This window comes from Cibotium barometz, chromosome 5, assembly GCF_041138505.1.
Source record: "Cibotium barometz isolate CiBa-2024 chromosome 5, ASM4113850v1, whole genome shotgun sequence".
Taxonomy (NCBI): Eukaryota; Viridiplantae; Streptophyta; class Polypodiopsida; order Cyatheales; family Cibotiaceae; genus Cibotium; species Cibotium barometz.
In genome coordinates this window covers 27,282,542-27,303,385 of record NC_141050.1, presented here as the reverse complement: position 1 = coordinate 27,303,385, position 20,844 = coordinate 27,282,542, and the positions used below count along the sequence as shown (strand labels likewise).

Here is a 20,844-nt window from a genome sequence, read left to right as displayed (position 1 = left end):
AAGCAATTGCAAAGTGTGGAGGTCTTGGAGCACCCTCTCTTGGTAGTTTCTTGGTCTAAATGTCCTCCACAAGATGTCCCGGAGAGCCATCCAGTTAGCGAAATGGGTGGCAGTAAATTGGCTGAACCATCGGTCAGCCGAACTTTCTAGGGTTGATGGAAAGACCGCCAAATAGGTTCTCTATCCAAACCTCGACTTCTGCACATTGCCAAGAAGCGCCTCACAAGGTCATCGGCATCCTGTGTGGGTGAGCCCTTGAAGCTTGGCAATTTCACATTGACCCATCCAAGCAGAGGAGCCAAGGGTTCAGGTGCAGTGGGGTGTGCATTAGCCATGGGTGTGGGGGTGGGTAGAGGTAGAGGTAGAGGTAGAGGTGGAGGTGGAGGTGGAGGTGGAGGTGGAGGAGGGGTCTGAGGAGGAACAAAGTTAAAGTGTGGCCTCTTTCTACTGTAGCAACGAACCAACAATGGACTCCTAATGGACTAGCTGATCCAACACGTGAATGTGTTGGGCATGCACGCTGGACTGGACTATTGGGCATGCACACTAGACTTGCTATGTGTTGGGAGTGCACAAACCCTAACAAATTAAGAGTTCCACCAAACCCTAAGTACCACAATCAAACTTATAAGAAACTCCTGTTATCACAAGAGTTCCGAAGCAGGATCGCCAAATTTTTAGTGTACTTGTAGCAGGCTGGCCTGCCCAGTACACTGGGTTGTGACATCCGTGTCATGGGTTCACTATGCAAAAGGAGTTGCCATTCAGCCAGGGAGACCAAGCTACTCTGCCTTCTCCAGTGCACGCACACGCACTCCACTGGAACACTATGCTAGCGTGCTGCCCGATAAACAGATTGCATCATGATGCCACTTAATCCTTAACACTTCATGACATAACAAACAAACAGATAACCATGGTTAGTTAGTACGAAAGGTACGATACGGTACGGTACGATAAAATACGGTACTAATTGGTACCTTAAAATTTTTTGAGGTACGGTACGATATTAGTACGTTTTTTTAAAAAAAATACTTCCTAAACTTAAAAATTGTAGACAAGAAGTTACAAAATAGTAGAACCATGAACATAATGTCATCATGCCATTAGAGTACAAAATTGCTACAAAAGGATAGGCCAAAAACTCATGGCATGGGCGACCGCCAACATGCGTACATACATGATACAGTATACTACATACTACAATACATCATCGATGGGCTAGAAGGAGATAGATGCCCAATGCCTAGAGAGCTATAACATATCAAAAGTCTACATCATCACCAACATCTGCATGATCATCAACATGATCACTACTAGAGTGTCCATCAAGAGAGTTCTCTGAAGAGGACTCTTCGAAGGTGGACGAGACACTCTGGGGATCATTCTCGCTAAGTAGGTTGCCATCATCATCAAACAAGGGCTCTCTAGGCAGTGGGGTATCATCATGAGGGGGCAATGGAAGCTCACTATAGAGCTCCATGAAGATTGCCGCCTCCTCCTCATCAGGCAATATGATCGCTTGCCTAATATGGCAATGGCAAGTGCACACGCTCCTGACAAACAGCTTCCTATAGGCTGCAAAGGGCGATGAATGGCTCTCTAGAAGACTGAAATTGCTCCACGCAACAACAACAACAACAACAACAACACCACCACCACCACCAAAAAATTAAAAAATAAAAAAATAAAAAAAATCGTACGGTATCGTACGAATCCGTACGGTACCGTGCCGTACGGCAAGTACGTACGATTTCAGTCGTACGACATACGGAACTAACCCTGCAGATAACTAGAATCACAAAGACACAACAATGAGAGAACACGACAATACTGTATTCTGAAAAAGAGAGTATTCCACTAACAAAGATGATATCCTTCGGTGCTCCCAGAGTCACCTATATACAATGATGCAAGTAGGCAGTTGGTGCACCGCTAGCACCGCTGCTGTGAATGAAGGTGAGAAAGTGTAGCTGTAAATGGGGTGAGAAAGATGGAGGCAGCACGATGGAAGTGGACACTGCAAAAGTGAAAGTGGACGTCTCCGCCAAAAGTGGATGCCCACCAAGAAGTGGACATGTGTGCCTAAGTGGATGTCCCGCCAAAAGAGGATGCCCACCAAAGAGTGGATGTCCGCCAAGTGGATGCCCGCCAGGCAGGAAGGCTGACTACATGGCTGGATGATGCAGTTGACCTCTTGTCTAATGAGAAGTAAAGAGAAAAAACACTAGAGCATTTTAATTGTCAGTGCTGGCCAAGTCCAGCACAAATGCCAGGGCGGACTATCCACTCATACTCGAAAAACTAAATAGCTTGTATTAGCGCCTTTCAGGATTCAAATAAAACCCCCAAGTGGCGACCTCATGCACAAGCTTTTTTGGTAGCTTTGTTCCAATTTTCTGCTGCTAAAATGTTAAATGCAGCTTCCATATGCCTTGACGTTTGGCCGACCACTAACTGCTTTTAGGGCTAAATTAGATCCAACTCCACACACTGTTGGCACCAATAAGTGACACTCATTCACAAGTGTAATGTTGACAAGGTAGATTGAATGGGCGGCTTACTATAGACGAGGGGGCAAAGTGTGGCTTTAAGGCATAACATAGAGAACATAATATCTTTAGCCTTGATGTACTGACTTCTTTTTCCTAATAGAAGTCTATAGAAGAACAAGAATTCTTACTGGTTTATGTATCTCGGAGGAGCTGTCCCATGACGTTTGAGTTGGCCGCAATAGCCAATCGATTTGTGCTAGACCCAGCCCACATTGTACAATCTGCAAGATATCATTATTAAGAATCTTGGTGTGAAAAAAAATTACACAATTATAGTGTGCAAAAAGTATATGCTTTTTAAAAAAATAAATCAAACCATACCATCATCACTTTTAATGTGTCTTTCCACACATTTCCAATGGTCTTTCAATCCATATTAGAAAAACTTGTTTCAAATAGTGCAGGTGTAACAAGCCATCTAAAACCCACATTTCCATTAACAAAGCCATGTCAGACATACATTTCCATTGTAGCATAACTGCCAAATTTGGTCCAAAAGAATTGCTTGAGGGGTGAATGGTGCATTTGATCTTTGTCCTTTCCTTTCTCTTTTCATCATATGGCTGTTTCAATGAAACATGGAAAATCAAGGGAAAAAAACTACTTTCCTCAACCTCAATGTTCAGATTTAAAGGGTGATTTATGTTTTTTTCAACTAGAGAAGTAGTGTAAATTTAAAACACAACATGGCCGATGTTCCGCAATGATGAAATAAATACTCTATGAACAATGGGTCATTTTGAGTACAGCAATATTTCCAACATTGATTTATTCTTATCCTGAGCGAGATTGTATTGTTTTACTGGTTCCTTATGTTGATGATCTCATCAGGGGCATGACATAGGCGTCTCTTTTTTTCCGTAAAAGAGACTTCTATTGAGTATGAAAAAATATACAAGAGGGAGATTTCAAACCAAAAAGCTGGAAATCTCAACCAATCCGGTACCTTGAGCTGCCAACAAGGTCCCAGATGAGTGGGAGTGAAAAAGATGCTATAATTGTCCACGCTTTCTCTCTGCATCCCTCAAACATCCCTAGATTCTGACCTAATTGCCCATGAGGGCATGGATGATATCACTCCAAATCCTGCAAATGCACTATGACTCATAAACCGAATTGCCTGCAGTGGCCTGAGTGCATCTAGCCTTCCAAATGTGCCAAGCTGAAATACTTGCAATAATCTCCCATGCACTATCCAACCTATGTGCTTGGGGGACGTATCTTGACTCCGGCATGTCCTAAAGACGGCACCACCGAGCAACTTCCGGACTGATCATAATGACCAGATCCATGACGTTCCCCTCATACGTGAGTTGTGGGCCCGATTGTGTCAACCAAAAGATAGCACTAAAAGAGAGAAAACCAAATAAAGGAGGATATATGTGTCCTCCTGTAAGAGTGCCACAACCTCCTCCCAAAAGTCCTCTGAATGTCAGGTGTGATACCATAAGCCTCCCAATGAGGTCTAAGAGTAGGGACTCTCTGAATCTGTCCTAGAACAAGATGCTCGGCGTTCCGGATAGTATAACCGAAGAAAGGCATGCTTTTCATTGGGTTTGTAGCATCCCTGCAGAGTCCACACACACTCACCGAGGTCCCAATGCAAGTACCTGATAGGGCAACCGCCATACAACCAAAGGCTCCAAGCATCTGCGATTATCCTGGGGCGGGATCAATATAAAAAAACTTACGTGCTCTGCCAACAACTCTCAGAAGACACACTACCGGGCCTTCGGTGCACATCACATCTCTTCAAATACCATACATCTATATAGAAGATTGGTACATCATCCTCCCTCGGAGTGGGGAGGCCCATAACCTGAAGAGGTATACCTGCCCTGAAAAAAGCTCCAAACTAGTGATGAAGCCCTTCCAAGAAGGTCCCTGTGTTCCAATAGTTGGGTATGGCAGCATCAATCTGCACAATCCTCTAACTAGTTCCCCCAAATGCTGTGTGTAAGCACCCCTCTCTAATCCTCCATGAGGCTTTTAAGCCTCTTCCAATCCAGCACTGTGGGGAAGAGTCTCCCAGCCAGCCCACTAAATATGTGTAGCTACCCCGAGAGGTCTACCATACTCATCCAAGATCAAGTCATTCCACATAATGGGTTGTCTGGCTATACCATAAGCATACCATAAGCTGATCATCAAGGGGAAGAGTTGAATGCATGTAATAAAACCTTAGGTGTTCCGGTAAGTTTCTATCCATTTCAAAGGCTCGGCTTTATAGTGCTCAAGGATATGCCGATACAATTGTAATACTTGATTTATTTATTTATTTTTGAGCTGTTCATTAGTATATGTAAATGCCACAATTCAAACTCTGGACTTGCACATCGGCAGACCAGGATGTTACCACCCCGGCTAGAGCCCCCCAGTCATTAAAAGATGTTTTTCATTCTAAGGTATATTTCTGATACTTTTGATCATAGTAGCAAAGAAACGTGTTTCTTTCAAAAAGAAACATAAGGGACATTTCTTACAATAAGAAACGTTTCTTTCATAAAAAACAAGGGTCTTTATAAAAAATTTTGACTTTAGCCTTAGCAAAGGTTTTAACATTTTGACGTTTTCAATCCCCTGCTCACTCTCTCTCTCTCTCTCTCTCTCTCGCATTTTCTGAGCTCTCCCTCTCACTCTCTCTCTCTCTCGTGCGCTTCTTCTTCTTCTTCTTCTTCTTCTTTTTTTCCGGGAAAAAGATCCTTCAATTAGTTAAAGAGAAAACAGCCACAAAGGGCTAAGTACAACCACGAAGGGCTAAATACAAACTCGCCTATAAGGGCGAGAAACAAGTGATCATAAGGGGGAGAGATGCTTCTCCTCTGGCTGGCCGCTCTATGAGGAGAAGGCTATCTCGTACAGGGGGAGGGGGGGGGAAACAACCACACAGGTGGTCTCTGTAGTGCCAAATGGGGTCACCGCCTGTATCTGTGAGGAAAGGGCCAGGCCACCAAAGTCTCAAGAAGGCTTCCCGCCGCTTCCGCATGCAGTCAGAACCTCCTTGCAGCTTCCCCCACTGACCGCGGAGGGTGTGAATGATGTCGAGCCATATGCTCCTAATGGTCTCAGCCGGCAGAGTGTGGGTACCCTTGATGGCCTCGCTACATCTAGCACGCCAGATGTGCCAGGCTGCTATGCTACTGCAAATCTCCCAGCACTGGCATGAGCCTGGACGCCAAACACCTACAGTTGGGGCTATGATTGGTACTACTGCAATACAATGGTGGGAGACCTGAAGGGCATGGCCTCCCCCATCCTCCTCATAAGTCCTAACCACTCTAGCCTCAGTGGCCCAAGCAACAATACCCCAAGTGATAATCCAGGTCGATGCCCTGTCCATAGCAAAGATGCAGAAAATCCGCTGCCAAATCTGTTGAGCCTTCAGGCAATGTCGCTAAGACTCCTGGGGGTGGCCACACCTCGGGCAAGCTGCTGACCGCCCTCCGACTGCCAGCCAAGTACCCACTACCAGACTCCTGTGTGCTGTCAACCAGAGGAAGAGAGTGATCTTTCTCGGCCGAAAGCTGTCCCAAAGCCTCTTCCAGAAATCTAAAAGGAAGCACTGTGATAGGCCCTGAGACTGCCAGTGTGATGTTGTTGCCAGTGTGCCATCTATCTCCGACATCTGGATCCTGCGGCGGCTGAGCCTCATTGTATATGCAAAGAAAGGGGCATCCAGAGTCTCCACCCGATCTGTGGGATCATGCCACGTCCACTCTCCAGGGTCCCACTGCAACCACGTGAGTGGTTGGCACTCCCAAATCCATAACCACCAAAATCTCTCCCTGGCCACCTTGGCCGGTGCTGGATCTATGTGCCATGCACGTGCCCGAAAACCAATCACCCTCACCCTCTGCAAGGTTCCTTCTTCTTCTTCTTCCCTCTTCTTCTTCCCTCTTCTTCTTTTTCTTCTTCTCCTTTCTTTCTTCATCTTCTTCTCCTCTTCTATTCTTCCTCTTCATCCCCATATCATTCTCAGCTGAAGATTGAAATCTCCAATTTCTCCCAATTTGCAAACCCTAATTTTTCCCAATTATGGAATTAGCCCCAATTTTTAGCCGTTTCTCAAAATTGCCTCAATTTTGAGCAACTCCATCCGCTAAGTGACAATGACAAGTTTTAGCTTCTTACTACTTTAGTGTTGCTATAATGTTTAGGTCTTAAGCTAAAATTCTATATGAAAATATTAAAAATCTTTTTAAAAAACAGCATTTCTTATTTTGGGCCAAATTTTAGAAACGTTTCTTACGTGTTTCATTTGTTTCCATTTCTAACGTTTCAAGCTACTATGATTATGATGTAATTAGTGATAATCATGGATTAGTTTTCTGGAAAGTGATGCTCATGTAGTAATTGGAGGCTATAAAAAATTATAGGATTTTCACAAACGTTAAATTCTTTAGTTGTGAGTGGGAATAATACCTATACATTGAGAATACATCTCTTAAAATTGTATTGTGTCGCATTAGAACATTGGATACCCTTTCTTTTAGCAAGGCAAGGTTCTCCTCATTTTCCAATAGAGATTGAAGAGGCTGCAGGAAAATTTCTTGTTATCACTTCTAAAACGAGCACAAGTCATAGTTTGATGCAAACTTGAGAAATTGAAAACAAAATTGATAGCATTGTGAGAAAACATAGTTGATGCAAGATTTTCTCTTCCTTGGTGGACTTGGCATCCAAAGAAAGAACCAAAGTTCCAAGTACCATGAAACAGCCATTACCTATTTAAGCTTTGGCATCCCAAGTTAGAACCAAAAGTCCCTAGTAACAGGAAACAGCCATTTCCTAGCCCAAAAAGCAGAAATGCCATTTTTGTAGAGTCAATGTTTCGGTTTCCACTTTCGACTTGATGATCTCCCATTTATTTTCCCTGCTAAATTTATCCCGAATTTCCTTGCTCTTTCTTCCAAGTTATGATCTAGCCCAACTTTCTCCTCTATTTTTCTCTGATTTTTCCCTACTTTCTAAAATTTCCCCAAATTTTATTGCTATACGATCTTAAAGACTTGTAGTTCCAGTCTGTTTTATGTGACTACGAAAATTCCAATCCCCTCTAAATTGTTCCTGTTGATCACATAATCAGAAGCAATCCAGCCTACCACAAAAGGGGTGAGTTAAAAAACATGCAATGCAAAAAAGGGGGGGAGTTGCACCACTTACTTCTTTGAGTTGTGGACCACCTTCAATTTGGTTAACATGATCATTGATGAATTCCCCACATAAGATTGCTCCATTCTCATGTATATAGCATCCATCACCATTTTTTCTGTTATCCATCCACCCACCCTGCAAAAACCCATAGAAAAACACAATAACACCCTCTAACTTTGAGATGTGACTTTGTTTTTGCATTCTTTGTCAAGAAACAAAATAAATCAAAGAGTTCAACACTTCATATCATACACATATTTGAGATAGAGATGTGAGACTCTTACCACCCAAGAAAAAACTTTGTTTATGAGTACTGATTTGTAATAAAGGCCTTAGAGATGCACCAAAAGAAAGGTGTAAAAAAAAGAGCTCAGATTTCAATAGAAAAAGATAGAGTTACTGCATTTACCCTGCTAATTCTGAGTTATGTAGTAATAGCATTGTGTAAATGGACATATTTTCCATAAGATCAAGGCTCTTAGCATTCAAGATCTACGCAAGAAAAGCTCACTGTTTTCATGAGAGAGTGGGATCAAGGGATCTTTTTCTCATCGACCCCCACAAGACTCTCTTGGCATCTTTGTGTCCCAAACTGGTTGAGATCACCATACATTCTGGGATGAGGATTTGTAGTTCCGGCTTATAGCTGTGATTTTGTATGGTCTATTCATACTGAATAGAAGTCTCTTTATATATATATGAGCCCCATCTATGTCTGTCGGAGTCACTTATCCAAAAGCCCCTGGATTTGTCCCATTGATGTGTGCACTTGCTTGCAAGACAAATCAAAACCAATACTGTCTGGAAGTGACAAGTGTCCAGATAAAGGCCTCTAGAAAAACGGCAATATCATCAGCCAACTAACTGTCAATAAGCTCCTCATTCCTGATGGGTAAACTCAAACCTTAGATGCCTATTGCAAACAAAGAAATAGAATCATGGTCGCAGAAACTAAAAGAGGAACAAGAGGCAATTATTTTTCCCCATTTAATCCTTCTATTATTAGTCATTAAAGAAAGAACATTCGCAAAAAGCAGATTACAAAGCAGCTCTCAAGTGGAGTGATATGTACAACCCTTGAAGGAGGTGTGATAGAAAAAATGCCTCTCCGGCTGTCCGCTCTAGGAGGGAATCTACATTGTGGGAGGGGGCAGAAAGCCACACTTGCGCTTGTAATGCCATGATGACAATTGCTCCAGGCCCATGGTGAGAAAAAGGCCGTGGCTCCACGTGTGGCACCCCTCTGTAACATCTTATCGGAATCATCCTAATAAGGCACTCCCATCACCCTCGAAGAGAGTATATGAAGTCTGTCCAAACGTGCTGGAATGTGTAGCAGGGTTGGTTGCCCGGCACACTTAAGTGGTGGTTCTTCTCTCGAGACAGTATGTCCGTAGTCCTCAATACTCCCAGCACAGTGCACACATGAATAGACAGGTTAGGATACGAGCATAGCACAATGACAAGAATGACAAGAATACTGCAAAAAACACTTGCATTACTCCAAGACATTGTTACATGCCCTTCACTATACCGTGCACACCCAACAGTGGTCACAGTGAGTAGGACGACAAAAAGGTGGCAATGACAAGTGACTACAACACTCAATGAATAGACTCAATAAACAGGACTAGATGGGAAGGTCAAGGATAAGGATGTAGGATGAAGGATGTCCTCTAGGATGAGCTGAGGGCCATTTAAATGATTCTTGAAAGATGTGGTGGAGTTAGTGCCATCTGTGGCATCTCCTATCTCTGGTAGATGCCATCGGAGTGACGCTGCGGTGCTTTCAATGCCTGTGCGTGCACCTCTCATGTATGCGTTGGTGGTGCGTTTCCGTTTCTGGATAGTCCACCGAATGCTCCAAGATGGTCCAGTGGGATGGTCCAGCGTCGAGGAGATCCACTATGGCGGTGTGGCAGTGTCCGGTGATCCATTGTGACACCCTGGATGGTCCGGTCCAGAACAATCCAATGTGGGCACCCTTGGTAGCTACAGAATGTCTCTACTAGAGGGGTACAAGCACCGTCAATAGCCTCGCAACATCTGACATGCCAAATATGCCAGGCGAAGATGCTAATGATGAGCTCCCAACACGGGCATACCCAGGTCTCCAAGGTCCAAGGGGACGTTGGTACGGCTAAGGCTGAGATGGCTGTAATCCTGAAGTGTGAGAGCTGGAGGGCAAGGCCAACGCTATTATCCTCATAGTGCAAAGCCTCCCCTACCACCACCGCCCAGGTCATTGTCCCCAAATGACAAAGCGTAGGGCGCTAGCCTCTTAAGTGAATAGGCAGAGGATCTGCCACCAAATCTGGTGTGCCTGTGGACAGTCCCAAAGACAATGTCGACTTCCTTGTGTGGGCCGCCCTACAACAGCCAACCATGTACTGACCATGAGGCTGCGGTGGGCTAAGAGTCACAAGAAGAGGGACATCTTCCACAGTTGGAGGCTCTCCCACAGTTGCCACCAAAAAATCCATGAGAAAACCCCAAGAGATGCCTTGCGAATGCACCAAGAGGCCGTTGGGGTGCCATCAAGCTCCTGGAGAAGAATGCAAGGGTCCAACCTTGCCGAGTGTTGAAAAAAGGAATGCCAAGAGACTCCAATCTGTTGTGGGGGTCTCGCAATGACCACTCACCACGATCTCACTAAAGACGAACCAAGGGACAATTCTCCCAAAGCCACAAATGCCACAATGGGTCGCCCACAACTTTGAGAGGATAGGGATCGATGTGCAGTTGTCACCCATAGAAGGCTACGACTCTCACCCGTTATGGGGAGGAAGCATGCGGCCAAAGCCCCAACTAAGAAGGCCTTCCGGGGTAGGCCCCCTTGCATGGCAAATACCAACAAGGAGACATCATGTCAGGAAAAGAAGACGACCCGCTCTAACAGGTGGAGAGGCTAAGGGAACTTGCCAGTCTGATGGGATGGTGGAGTCGATGTTGAGGCTCAAGTGTGCCCCCCACTAACCCCAAACAAGCGCTCCTAGCTGTCAAGGGGAAGCCAAGTGTCCACTATTTGGGCCAGCCCTAAGCAAAGGCGGCCCCCATGCTATATGAGAAAGAGCGCCAAGGTAGTGACCAGAGGGGACGCGAGTGAGAGTTCCATAACAAAGCCTATCAAAGACGGTCCTAACACGAGGGCTGCTCCTGGTAGAGAGAGGATCGAAGGGCCTCCCAAGCTCAGAAGAGGCTGTTGAAGATGCTCCTCCTCACACGAGGGTTGCTCTTGGAAGAGAGAGGATCGAAGGGCCTCACAAGGTCAGAAGGGGCTCATGCCAAACTTGTTCCCAAAAGAGGGGCCAAGCTTGCGGAGAGGTGCTGCAAAGATCTACCTAATGTCATTGTGGGAAGGGGTACAGGCTAAGATGCGAGCAAGAAGGAAGTCCTTCCATGGTTCTCCCCATAGCTAGAGACCGCTGACAATGAGCTTTCCTAAAAGGGCGTGGCTCTGGATCACCGGGTCAATAAGGCCAAGGCCTCCCCTGTGACGAGGCTGAACAATGACTCTCCATGCCACCTTGGCACGAGCTGTCCGCCCCTCGCTACCAGCCCACAAGAAGTTTCAAATGAACCGCTGGATCTGTCCAATGCAGGACACAGGAGAACGATCAACATGAAGTGATGTAGGTGGCGAGGAGGAACTGGTTAGCTACCACCACCACCCATCCAGCCAAAGACACACGAGACGGAGCTCCAATAGAGCAACTTCCTCCGGATGTTCAAGAGGAGAAGGGTGATATATTACTTGGAAGAAATATCGGCATCCACATAGCAGCTGAGATATGATTGGGTGCTTGACAGAGGGCCATAATTTTATTGCTGCAAGCACTTCAAAATCGGATCATTGCCCAGTGGTTTTATGTATTAGAGATCCAAGTTGCCATGGATCAGCACCTCATGTACGCATCCCTGATCATTTGTTCTCAGATGCAGAGCTATCACGTCAGATGCTTGATATTTGGAGATCTCATGATTTCTCATAGGCCTCACAAAGCCTGGATTTTGCTCTATGTGATATTAACAACTTTTATCACATCTGTGCCCTTTCTAAGAGGCAAGAGGCCTTGGATTTAGAAAGGGCTATTGGACGTAGAATAGATGCCTTAGAGAGAGAGCACAAGAAACATCCTCATGCTCACTGGGTTGCAGACTCTTTATGTATTGTTAGGGTAGAGCTTCATCACTCTCTTGCGTAGCAAGCAGAGTACTGCTACCATGCCCAGGAATCCTTTTGGACCCAAATGGGTGGCAGATGCAACAAACACTTCTTTGCTCCTCATGGCCCATCTCATGCCATAGATAGTGTCAGGCAACAAGATTCACATGGCACTCTTCATTCAAATCCTCTTATGGTTAAACAGATTGCCATTGATTTCTATCGCCAGCTTCTTAGCGCTGAGCCTCATTCTGACTTGAGACACAAGGCACAAAGGAATGCATTGCCACATTTGATTACTGAGGAGATGTGTGACATTCTAGATGCCCCTTTTTCTATGCAGGAGTTCAATCATGTTCTTCATGCCTTCTTACCTCATGGTAAGTGTCCAGGGGAGAATGGTCTCTCCCCTATTTTTTTCATTACTTTTTGGGACAAGATTGGGGCAGAGATCACATTGGTTCTCCAAGAGATGTGTGACACATGTTCTATGCCTTCTTCTCTCACTGAGGGGCTTATCTTCCTTATCCCTAAGAGTGGGGATAAGACCTTGATTGGACAGTGGAGACCTATCACCTTACTTGGGACTGCATATAAGATTCTTGCTAAGGCAGTGAGCATTAGATTGCCGCCAATTTTACAAGATGTCATTCATGATACTCAGAATGGATCCTTACACGAAAGAAGCATCTTTGATAGCATTTTCTCGTTTTGAGAGGCCATGGAATAATGGGCCAAAGCGAGTAATCAGACTTTAGCCATTCTACTTTTGGATTTTGAGAAGGCTTATGATAGAGTGGATTGGGACTTCCTTCAGGGTACTCTTAGCCGTATGGGTGTCTCTCAAAGATGGATCAAGGGAGTTTCATGCATGTATCGTGATGCTCACAGTAGTATACTCGCTTGCGGTGATAGAGGTGAGCGGTTTCAGAACTCTCACCCAGTACAGCAAAGATGCCCTTTAGCCTCATTATTATATATCATAGTTGCAGAGGCCATGAGGATCTTCCTCCGCTCCACTACTGGTATTTTTGGATTGAGATTGCCTCTTCGTAGTCAAGAGGAGTTGGTTGACTCTGAGTTAGCGATGACATAGCCATGTTTTTGGAAGCCTCACACATATGTTTATGTTCCTTCCATGTGGCACTGGAAGAGTTTTGTTTGGCAGCAGGGGCCCTCATTAATTGGCACAAATCTGTTGGTTTTTGGATTAGCGAGTTGCTGAGAGTTGCTTGGGGTGCAGAGCTTGGTTTTACTTGGGTCACTAGAGGATGCATTGCTAGATATTTAGGATGCCAGTTGGGGTTGATATATCTCTGCACAGCGGTTTTCTCCGGTACTTATGAGTATTCGAAAGAAGCTTCTTCATTGGAGCTCCAAGAGATTGGATTTAGCCTCCATAGCATTGGTGGCTAATCAAGTATTGCTTGCCTCGGCTTGGTTTATTGCCTCTTGTTGGTGCTTCTCTCATGCGTGCATTGGGCAGTTGCGGAGGTTGATCCGCAATTTTCTTTGGTCGGGTTTGGATGGCACCACAGACACACGTGCTAGGGTAGCTTAGCTCACAGTTATTCAACCCAAACGAAAGAGGGGGGCTGAATCTTATTGATCCAGATGTTCAGTGCAATAGGGCGTTGCTTTACAAACTAGTGGTTAGAGGTTTCCTACCATGCACTAAGCCTTGGAAGGAGTTCTTCTTATCTCAGATTTTCGAATGTACACAATATGTTGGGAGAGATTGGCTACCTAGCACAAGGTTTTTGTTCACGGAGGCAAATATCAGGGCACCATCTTCCCCTCTTATTGTAGCCATTGTCAGAGCATGGAGAAGCATGAGACCATTTTTGCGACAGAGGCTTCCTAGGTCTTTGGATTGTAGGAAATATGAAAGCAAGAGCAAAACTAGAAATAAAACAAGAACAAATGAAATACAAAGAGTTACCTTGAGATGAGTGTAGACAAGACACAAGATTGATACTTTCATTGATGTGACACCTACAATATATAGGTGAGAAGTACAAGATTGAGTAGACTGACTTATGGGATAAATGTAGAGATGCCACATGGCACTAGACTCAAGACACAAAGACTTAAGTGAAACTAGACTAGAAATAGTACACCTAGTGTGCACTTATTTCCAACACCCTCCTTAAGTGGACACTAGGAGGAAGACAAAAAAGACAAGACTAGAAGATAGACATAAAGACTGATAGACTGAGAGACTAGAGATGAGAGACAAAAAGATCCTGAGACACCCCTCCTCAAGTGATATCCTCATATGGGTCCACAAGGGTAGGGACAAGATGGATCTAAAACAAGACACAGTCAGATTGATAGACAGATAGACAGACAACAGATAGATAGACAGACAAGACTAGATAGACAGAAGACTGACTGTAGAACTGACTGTAGACAAACAGATGGACCTTGAAGACATCCCTCCTCAAGGGCAATCTCTGTCTCTCAAGTAGGGACAAGAGAGAGGTCCTAAAGCAGAATGAGTAAGACATAGAACCCCTTGACCTACATCATCGGTGGTCAAAGTGGTAGACAAGAAAGGTGAAGTAATCAGAAAGCCCACTCCTCATCATAGGAATGAACAGCAAGATCTGCTGATGTAGATGCTGCAGCAACATGGGCTGAGGTAGATGCAGGGGCTGATGTAGAGGTTTTAGAATAGCAGTCCTTCTCCCGGTGATTATCAGGGCCACAAATGGTGCATGGATGAGCCTTGAAGCAGTCCTTCTCCAAATGATTAGTTTTTCCACAATGGGTGCAAGGCTTTCTTACCTTAGATCCTCCTTTCTTTGCTAAAAATGCAGTGTCAGTTACCTTTTGTTGTTTTGTTCTTTCCTCTTCTTGGAGAGCATTGATGATACCTTCAAGAGTAGGATTATTGTGATACTTGAAGGTAGTGACAAGAGTAGCATAGGTGTCAGGTAAGCTTTTGAGAAGCACAGCAATAGCAATATCTTCGGAGATGGGGGACTTCACTGATGCAAGCTGAACCATAAGACTGCGAAAATAATTGACATGAGAGGCTATAGTAGCTCCCTCCTGCATATATAGATCAAAGAATGAGATCATAAGTGCAATCTTAGAATTTTTAGAGCGGGGTCCAAAAAGGGTATCCAAAGTGATCCATGCTCGAGAAGCAGACTGTATGTCGGAGATGTGATGAATGTAATCATCTCCAAGACCGAGCAAGATGATAGCATAGGCTTTGTCATTCTTGGCAGTGGGAGCATAAGTGATAACTTGCTCAATGTCGGAATCTTCGGGAGCAGCAGGATGAACAACGTCCCAAAGACTTTCTTTCATAAGATGGCATTTGATTTTGATTTGCCAAGTATGAAAGTTGGACCCATTGAATTTGTCGATAGACATGAGAGAATGAGAAGAAGAGGCCATGTGGGAAGGTCTTACCTCTTGCTGAAATGCAAGGGCAGTGTCTATTCCCTTACAAGATTGCAGAAATGAATGAAAGAAGAGATCCAAACTGTTTTTAGAAGCCGGCTCTCTCACCACTTGTCAAGGCCATAGCATTTGACAGCCCATCGAAGCATGAGGAACTAGCAGTTTGTAGATAAAAAAGGACTAACCAGCAAACTGATGGAGACAATGCACAGTTACCTTGTGGACTCTTCAAGAGGAAGCAATGGCAGAACTGAATGCAGCAAAAATAGCTCGTTTAGGAGGACAGTCGATCTGCAGCTTCCTTGAGATGATACGCACCCTTGAGTTGATGAAGAAGGCAGCCAAAGAAGGGCTGCAACAGTATGGCGGGCAGCAGCAGCTCCAAGTGAGAGAGCAGTAGCAGCTTCACGAAAACAAGAGAAGTATGCAGCAGCTACTGAAATCAGGCCGGCGCAGAGTGGACAGCAGATTCAGGTCGGCGCAGCCTGTGCAGAGTGTGAGTAGGCTGGTCCTACAGGCTGAGCGCAGCTAGGGAGAAGCTATGGCAGGCAATACAGCTCTGATACCATGTAGGAAATATGAAAGCAAGAGCAAAACTAGAAATAAAACAAGAACAAATGAAATACAAAGAGTTACCTTGAGATGAGTGTAGACAAGACACAAGATTGATACTTTCATTGATGTGACACCTACAATATATAGGTGAGAAGTACAAGATTGAGTAGACTGACTTATGGGATAAATGTAGAGATGCCACATGGCACTAGACTCAAGACACAAAGACTTAAGTGAAACTAGACTAGAAATAGTACACCTAGTGTGCACTTATTTCCAACATGGATGAGACTGACCGACAACCTATTATGTGGAACGAGTTCATTAGGGATGAGGCCGGTTGGCCACTTGGTGCATCTCGTTACATGCAGTGGTCAGGATAGGAGAGATGTGCATATACAGTTCTTGCTTGGAAGACCTTTAAGAGTCTTCCGGTGGATCGGAAGGCTGCATCCATTCAGCATCTTAGGGGCTCTCCCATTGATCAGATTGATGCAACTATACCGCATGAGTGGCTCTCTAGGACCTTTCATGGAGATTATCATCCGAGATGGCTGGGAGTTTTTTCTAGGATAGGTCATTGTTCTCCCGAGCCAAGAGGCTACAAATTACATCATCTATTCTATCATGCCTGGATAAAGATTGAGATGTAGCATGGAGGGGATCATCCCAAAAACCAAGCTTAGTCCAGTGAGGATTGTTGGTCATTCGGGGAAGCACTGGTTCATTGATCCTTCTCCTCAGATAGTGACTCATGGCTCTTGGTGTTTGTGGTTGTATGGTGGTAGTCTTATCAAATATCTTCAATGGGATCCAAGTGAGTGGGAGTGGATTGATGCCACTGATCCATTGAAAAGCCTTCCTTTTTTCAGGTTCAGGGTCTAGAATGCCAGGCTTCTCATCACTCGACAGATGCATAGGATCCCTACTATTAAGCCTCATTGGGAGATCCGAGAATTATGACATCACTCCAGTGATGCAACACAAATATGGGCATAGGCTTTAGCATTCATACAGAAGGAGCCAGATCTCTCATTTCTTTTGGTTATTTTTACATGGTGGTCTCCCCAACAATCAGTGGAGATCGGTTTTTGGCGTAGCACCTACCTACCCGAGATGTGCGGCAAATACTGAGATTGTACAGCATTGTTTATGGGGATGCAGCATTGCACAGTGTATTTGGGTTCTATAGCCCAATGTATGGGCAAATTGAGTGGCCGCGCCATGTATGTTACTTGGGGGGCAGCTGCTTGGCTTTCCCAGTCTGGTCCACAGCTTTTCTACGAGGGCAATGATACAGACACTGCTATTTTCATTCATAGAGGTATTGCCAAGTGTCTTTTATGTGACCAAGAGGACTTGATATTGGAGACCTTCACCTGAAAGTCATCCTTGTACCAACAATATCTACTTCTGAATTTCAGCACTAATCTTTCCCATGAGACTCTTTCTGCAGTGTGAATGCTACCTTGCTTACCACCCCTTTTCTCAGAAAGCTGCTCCACTGTGTTGAAATCACCTCCTGTAATCCAGTGATCAGCCTGTAAAATCTGATCATAAAGCTCTTTCCAAAAGGAGAGATGATCCTTCCTCAAGTTTGGTGCATAAATTTAAGAATGCCAATTTTTTTGTTGTCTTGCATGATCATAATCCATTGCGCCCTGTGAGGAATTATATTGTATGTGACATGTCCAACAACTGGGGACAAGCATACTACTTCAAATAGAAATAGCAACTCCACCTCTGGTACCATAGCTCTACCCACTATGTATATTCTGATATGGGCTCCTGATTTGCTGTCACTTATGCTTCTGTAGTAGCAAGAAGATGTCCAAGGTGCCACCAATGACTAAAGTGTGAAGCTGGTTCCTGATGACCTGCAAGCAGCCTCTCCAAATCAGTGTGACCAGAAAACAATTGACCACCTCTGGTAAGCAGGGTGCCTGCCAACTGCTCATCACTTAAACCTTCACATATTTAAATGGCAAAGGGTGATAGTGAGATGCAAGCAGCCTTCACATCCAGTGCAAACAGATCACCAGCACCTTTGATCAGGTCAGGATTGCAGGCTGTAGAATCCTAAAGAAGAACTCAGCCAACACGCTCATACCGAGCACGAGCGTTTTTGCTCTTCAGCAGCTTTCCACCGAAAGAGGCATTCTGGTGTGTGGGTCTTTTCAACAAGCAGGCAAGCGTGAAGATGAGGGGGGAAAGCAAGCAGAACTAAGCAGTACTCTCACTAAGACATTTCTTTTCTAAAGGGTGGAGGTAGACATGCCACTGTGTGCCATTTCAAATTAGTTTTAGAAGTGACAGTCACATGGCAGTAGTTCTGAGATAATATTAGTTGTTTTGCACACCTAGTCCACAAAACTACAATAGCTGATGCAAAATTTTAGATATAGGTGAGCTTGCGCTGTTGTTTCCTGCCCCCGCCTGCCCACTGCTGCCCTCGCCTGCCTGCCCATCTGCAGCCCCCCGCCAGCAATTTTATCTGGATTCAAGTCGGCCGCCCACATTTTTTTGATTGGCTTTACGGCTTCTTCTGCCGCAACCAATCTTTCGTCATCCCCACTGGCCCGGCAGAATCATCAATTTTTGACAAGACGAGCTCACCTCTATTCAGCACGACATTGACCTTGAGGTCCATACCACCCTTGTTGCAAGAGTTTATGGTTCCCACCCCTCTTGTTCGGAGGTCCGTGAATGGCTTCTAGTAGCTCTCCCTTCGGAGCTGATTGTGCACTTCCACGATACTCGTTTGCTTGGTCGAGGCTTCTGCCAGGTGGACTTTCATTCTTCAAAAGCTACTTCTCAGGTTTTGGCTGGCAGCCCCTTACTTCTTGGTCCTAGGAAGATTTTCTTCTTTCAGTACCAGGTGGGCTTTGATCTAGTGGCAGAGGATCAACGCCTTACCCCGGTCGCACTACAGTTCCCTGCTCTTCCTCGGTCCTATTGGAAGCTTTCAGCTTCCATAGGGGCATCACTTGGCCATGTTCTAGGGGTACCAGTCCTTCCAAGCTCTCCTGCCTCAGCTTCCGCAACTGTTACCACCACTCTTGATGGTGTACCCCGGGCCCTTGTGCTTGTTCCTGATCCATCGATTACTGACGATCATGTTATGCTTCAGAGACCTGACGGATCTCATTTCCGCCAGAGGATGGTAGACCTGACCAGTGTCGGATTTGTCGTCGATAGGGCCACATTGCTAGAGATTGTCCCAAATCGAGGGGCCATGCCAGGAGGCGGCGTGGTCCTACCCATCAGATGCCTTCTGCAGTTGCCGTGACTCCAGTTGCTCCTTTGCCACAGCAGACCACACAAAGTGGGGTTGTGGTTAGGGATGGCAGGTACCCTCGGACCCCCGTACTGGCCCCTTCACCCACACCCCTTGTGGAGCACCCTAACCCTTATGCAATTCTTGCCTCACAAGATGTTGATCCTTCTTTGGAGAATGAGGCTTTGCAGGCACATGATCTGGATCCTTCACAGGAGGATGCGGCATTACAGTTACATGATGATTATATCCTTGAGGATGATGTTGCGCATTCGCATTGTCATGGTACCTCGCCAATTCTGAGGACTAGCCCTGGCTTTTCCCCGGAGTGGGAGAGAGAGGTAAGGTTTACATCGTCAGATTTTCCCTCCCTTACCTATGCGAGACGTACCTCCACCTCTAAAGGGGGTCCTTCGTCGACCACCACGAGATCTGGTCATTCCTACTCTGAGTCCTTATGAGGATTGTCTCTTGGAACATTCACAGTCTTGGGGGCTTCTTTCCACGTCGGCGGAAACAAATTGTAAAACCCAGCTTCATTGTGCAGTCACAGGTGGACCTATGGATGTATTGCTCTTGCAAGAGCATAAACTAGATGGTAGCCAGTGTGGGAGATCAGGCAAGCTTCTCTCTGGACACACCTTTTGGTCACCAGCTGTTGGTGCCAAGGGTGGTGTTTGTATCTCCATTTCAGCTTTGATTTTGCCTTGCATCATTGGACATGGTGTCATTTTGCCTACGAGAGCACAGTGGATCCTTCTTATGCAGGATACTACATGCATTGGTATTCTCAACCTCTATGCTCCTAACCATAGAGGTGAGAGGATTGCCTTTTGGAAATCTCTCACTACACTAATGCCTCTTGCCGACCATTGGATTATTGGTGGGGATTTTAACATGGTTGAGATGCCAACGGATAAAAGAGGTGGACATGAGGGCTTGTTGCATCCTCTTGAAAGAGCGTCTTGGGAGAGGTTTATACTCTCCATTCATGGCAGAGATTGTTGGCATGAGGATGACATTTCGAGGAGACCATCCACTCTTCCTTATTCATGGTCTAACAGGAGAAGAGATGCAGGATGTATTTATGCACGGTTAGACAGATTTTATGTGGATGATTGGGTGCTTGATAGAGGTGGGCATACTTTTATTGCTACAGGCACCTCTAAATCGGATCATTGCCCAGTGGTTTTATGTATTAGAGATCCGAATTGCCATGGATCAACACCCTATGTATGCATCCCTGATCATTTGTTTTCAGATGCAGAGCTATCGCGTCATATGCTTGATATTTGGAGATCTCATGATTTCGCACAGGCCTCTCAAAGCCTGTCCTCTGCTCTCTGTGATATTAGTGACTTTTATCACACATGTGCCCTATCTAAGAGGCAAGAGGCCTTGGATTTAGAAAGGGCTATTAGACATAGATTGGCTGCCTTACAGAAAGAGTACGAGAAACATCCTCATGCTCAATGGGTTGCAAATTCTTTATGTATTGTTAGGGCAAAACTTCATCTCTCTTGAGCAGTGCGCGGAGTACCGTTTCCATGCCCAGGAATCCTTTTGGACACAAATGCGTGGCAGATGTAACAAACATTTCTTTGCTACTCACGGCCCATCTCATGCCAGAGATAGTGTCAGGCAATTGCAGGATTCACATGGCACTCTTCACTCAGATCCTCTTATGACAGATTGCCACTGATTTCTATCGCCAACTTCTT

At 45.2% G+C, this 20,844-nt stretch overlaps 1 protein-coding gene across 8 annotated transcripts in view; it reads right to left on the bottom strand.

The window, feature by feature from the left end:
• The window catches only part of LOC147638306 (uncharacterized), a 71,825-nt gene that overhangs the window by 38,483 nt on the left and 12,498 nt on the right, over positions 1-20,844 (bottom strand). For 5 of the 8 annotated variants that reach the window (XM_086798224.1, XM_086798226.1, XM_086798225.1 and 2 more), the window contains exons 6-9: positions 7,719-7,844; positions 6,978-7,090; positions 3,016-3,118; positions 2,684-2,776 (exon numbers count right to left, since the gene is read on the bottom strand). In XM_086798224.1, coding sequence (XP_086654350.1) covers positions 2,684-2,776; positions 3,016-3,118; positions 6,978-7,090; positions 7,719-7,844 — 435 coding nt within the window. The remainder of the gene's footprint in view (positions 1-2,683; positions 2,777-3,015; positions 3,119-6,977; positions 7,091-7,718; positions 7,845-20,844) is intronic. The other 3 variants (XM_086798221.1, XM_086798222.1, XM_086798223.1) reach the window with 1 other exon arrangement.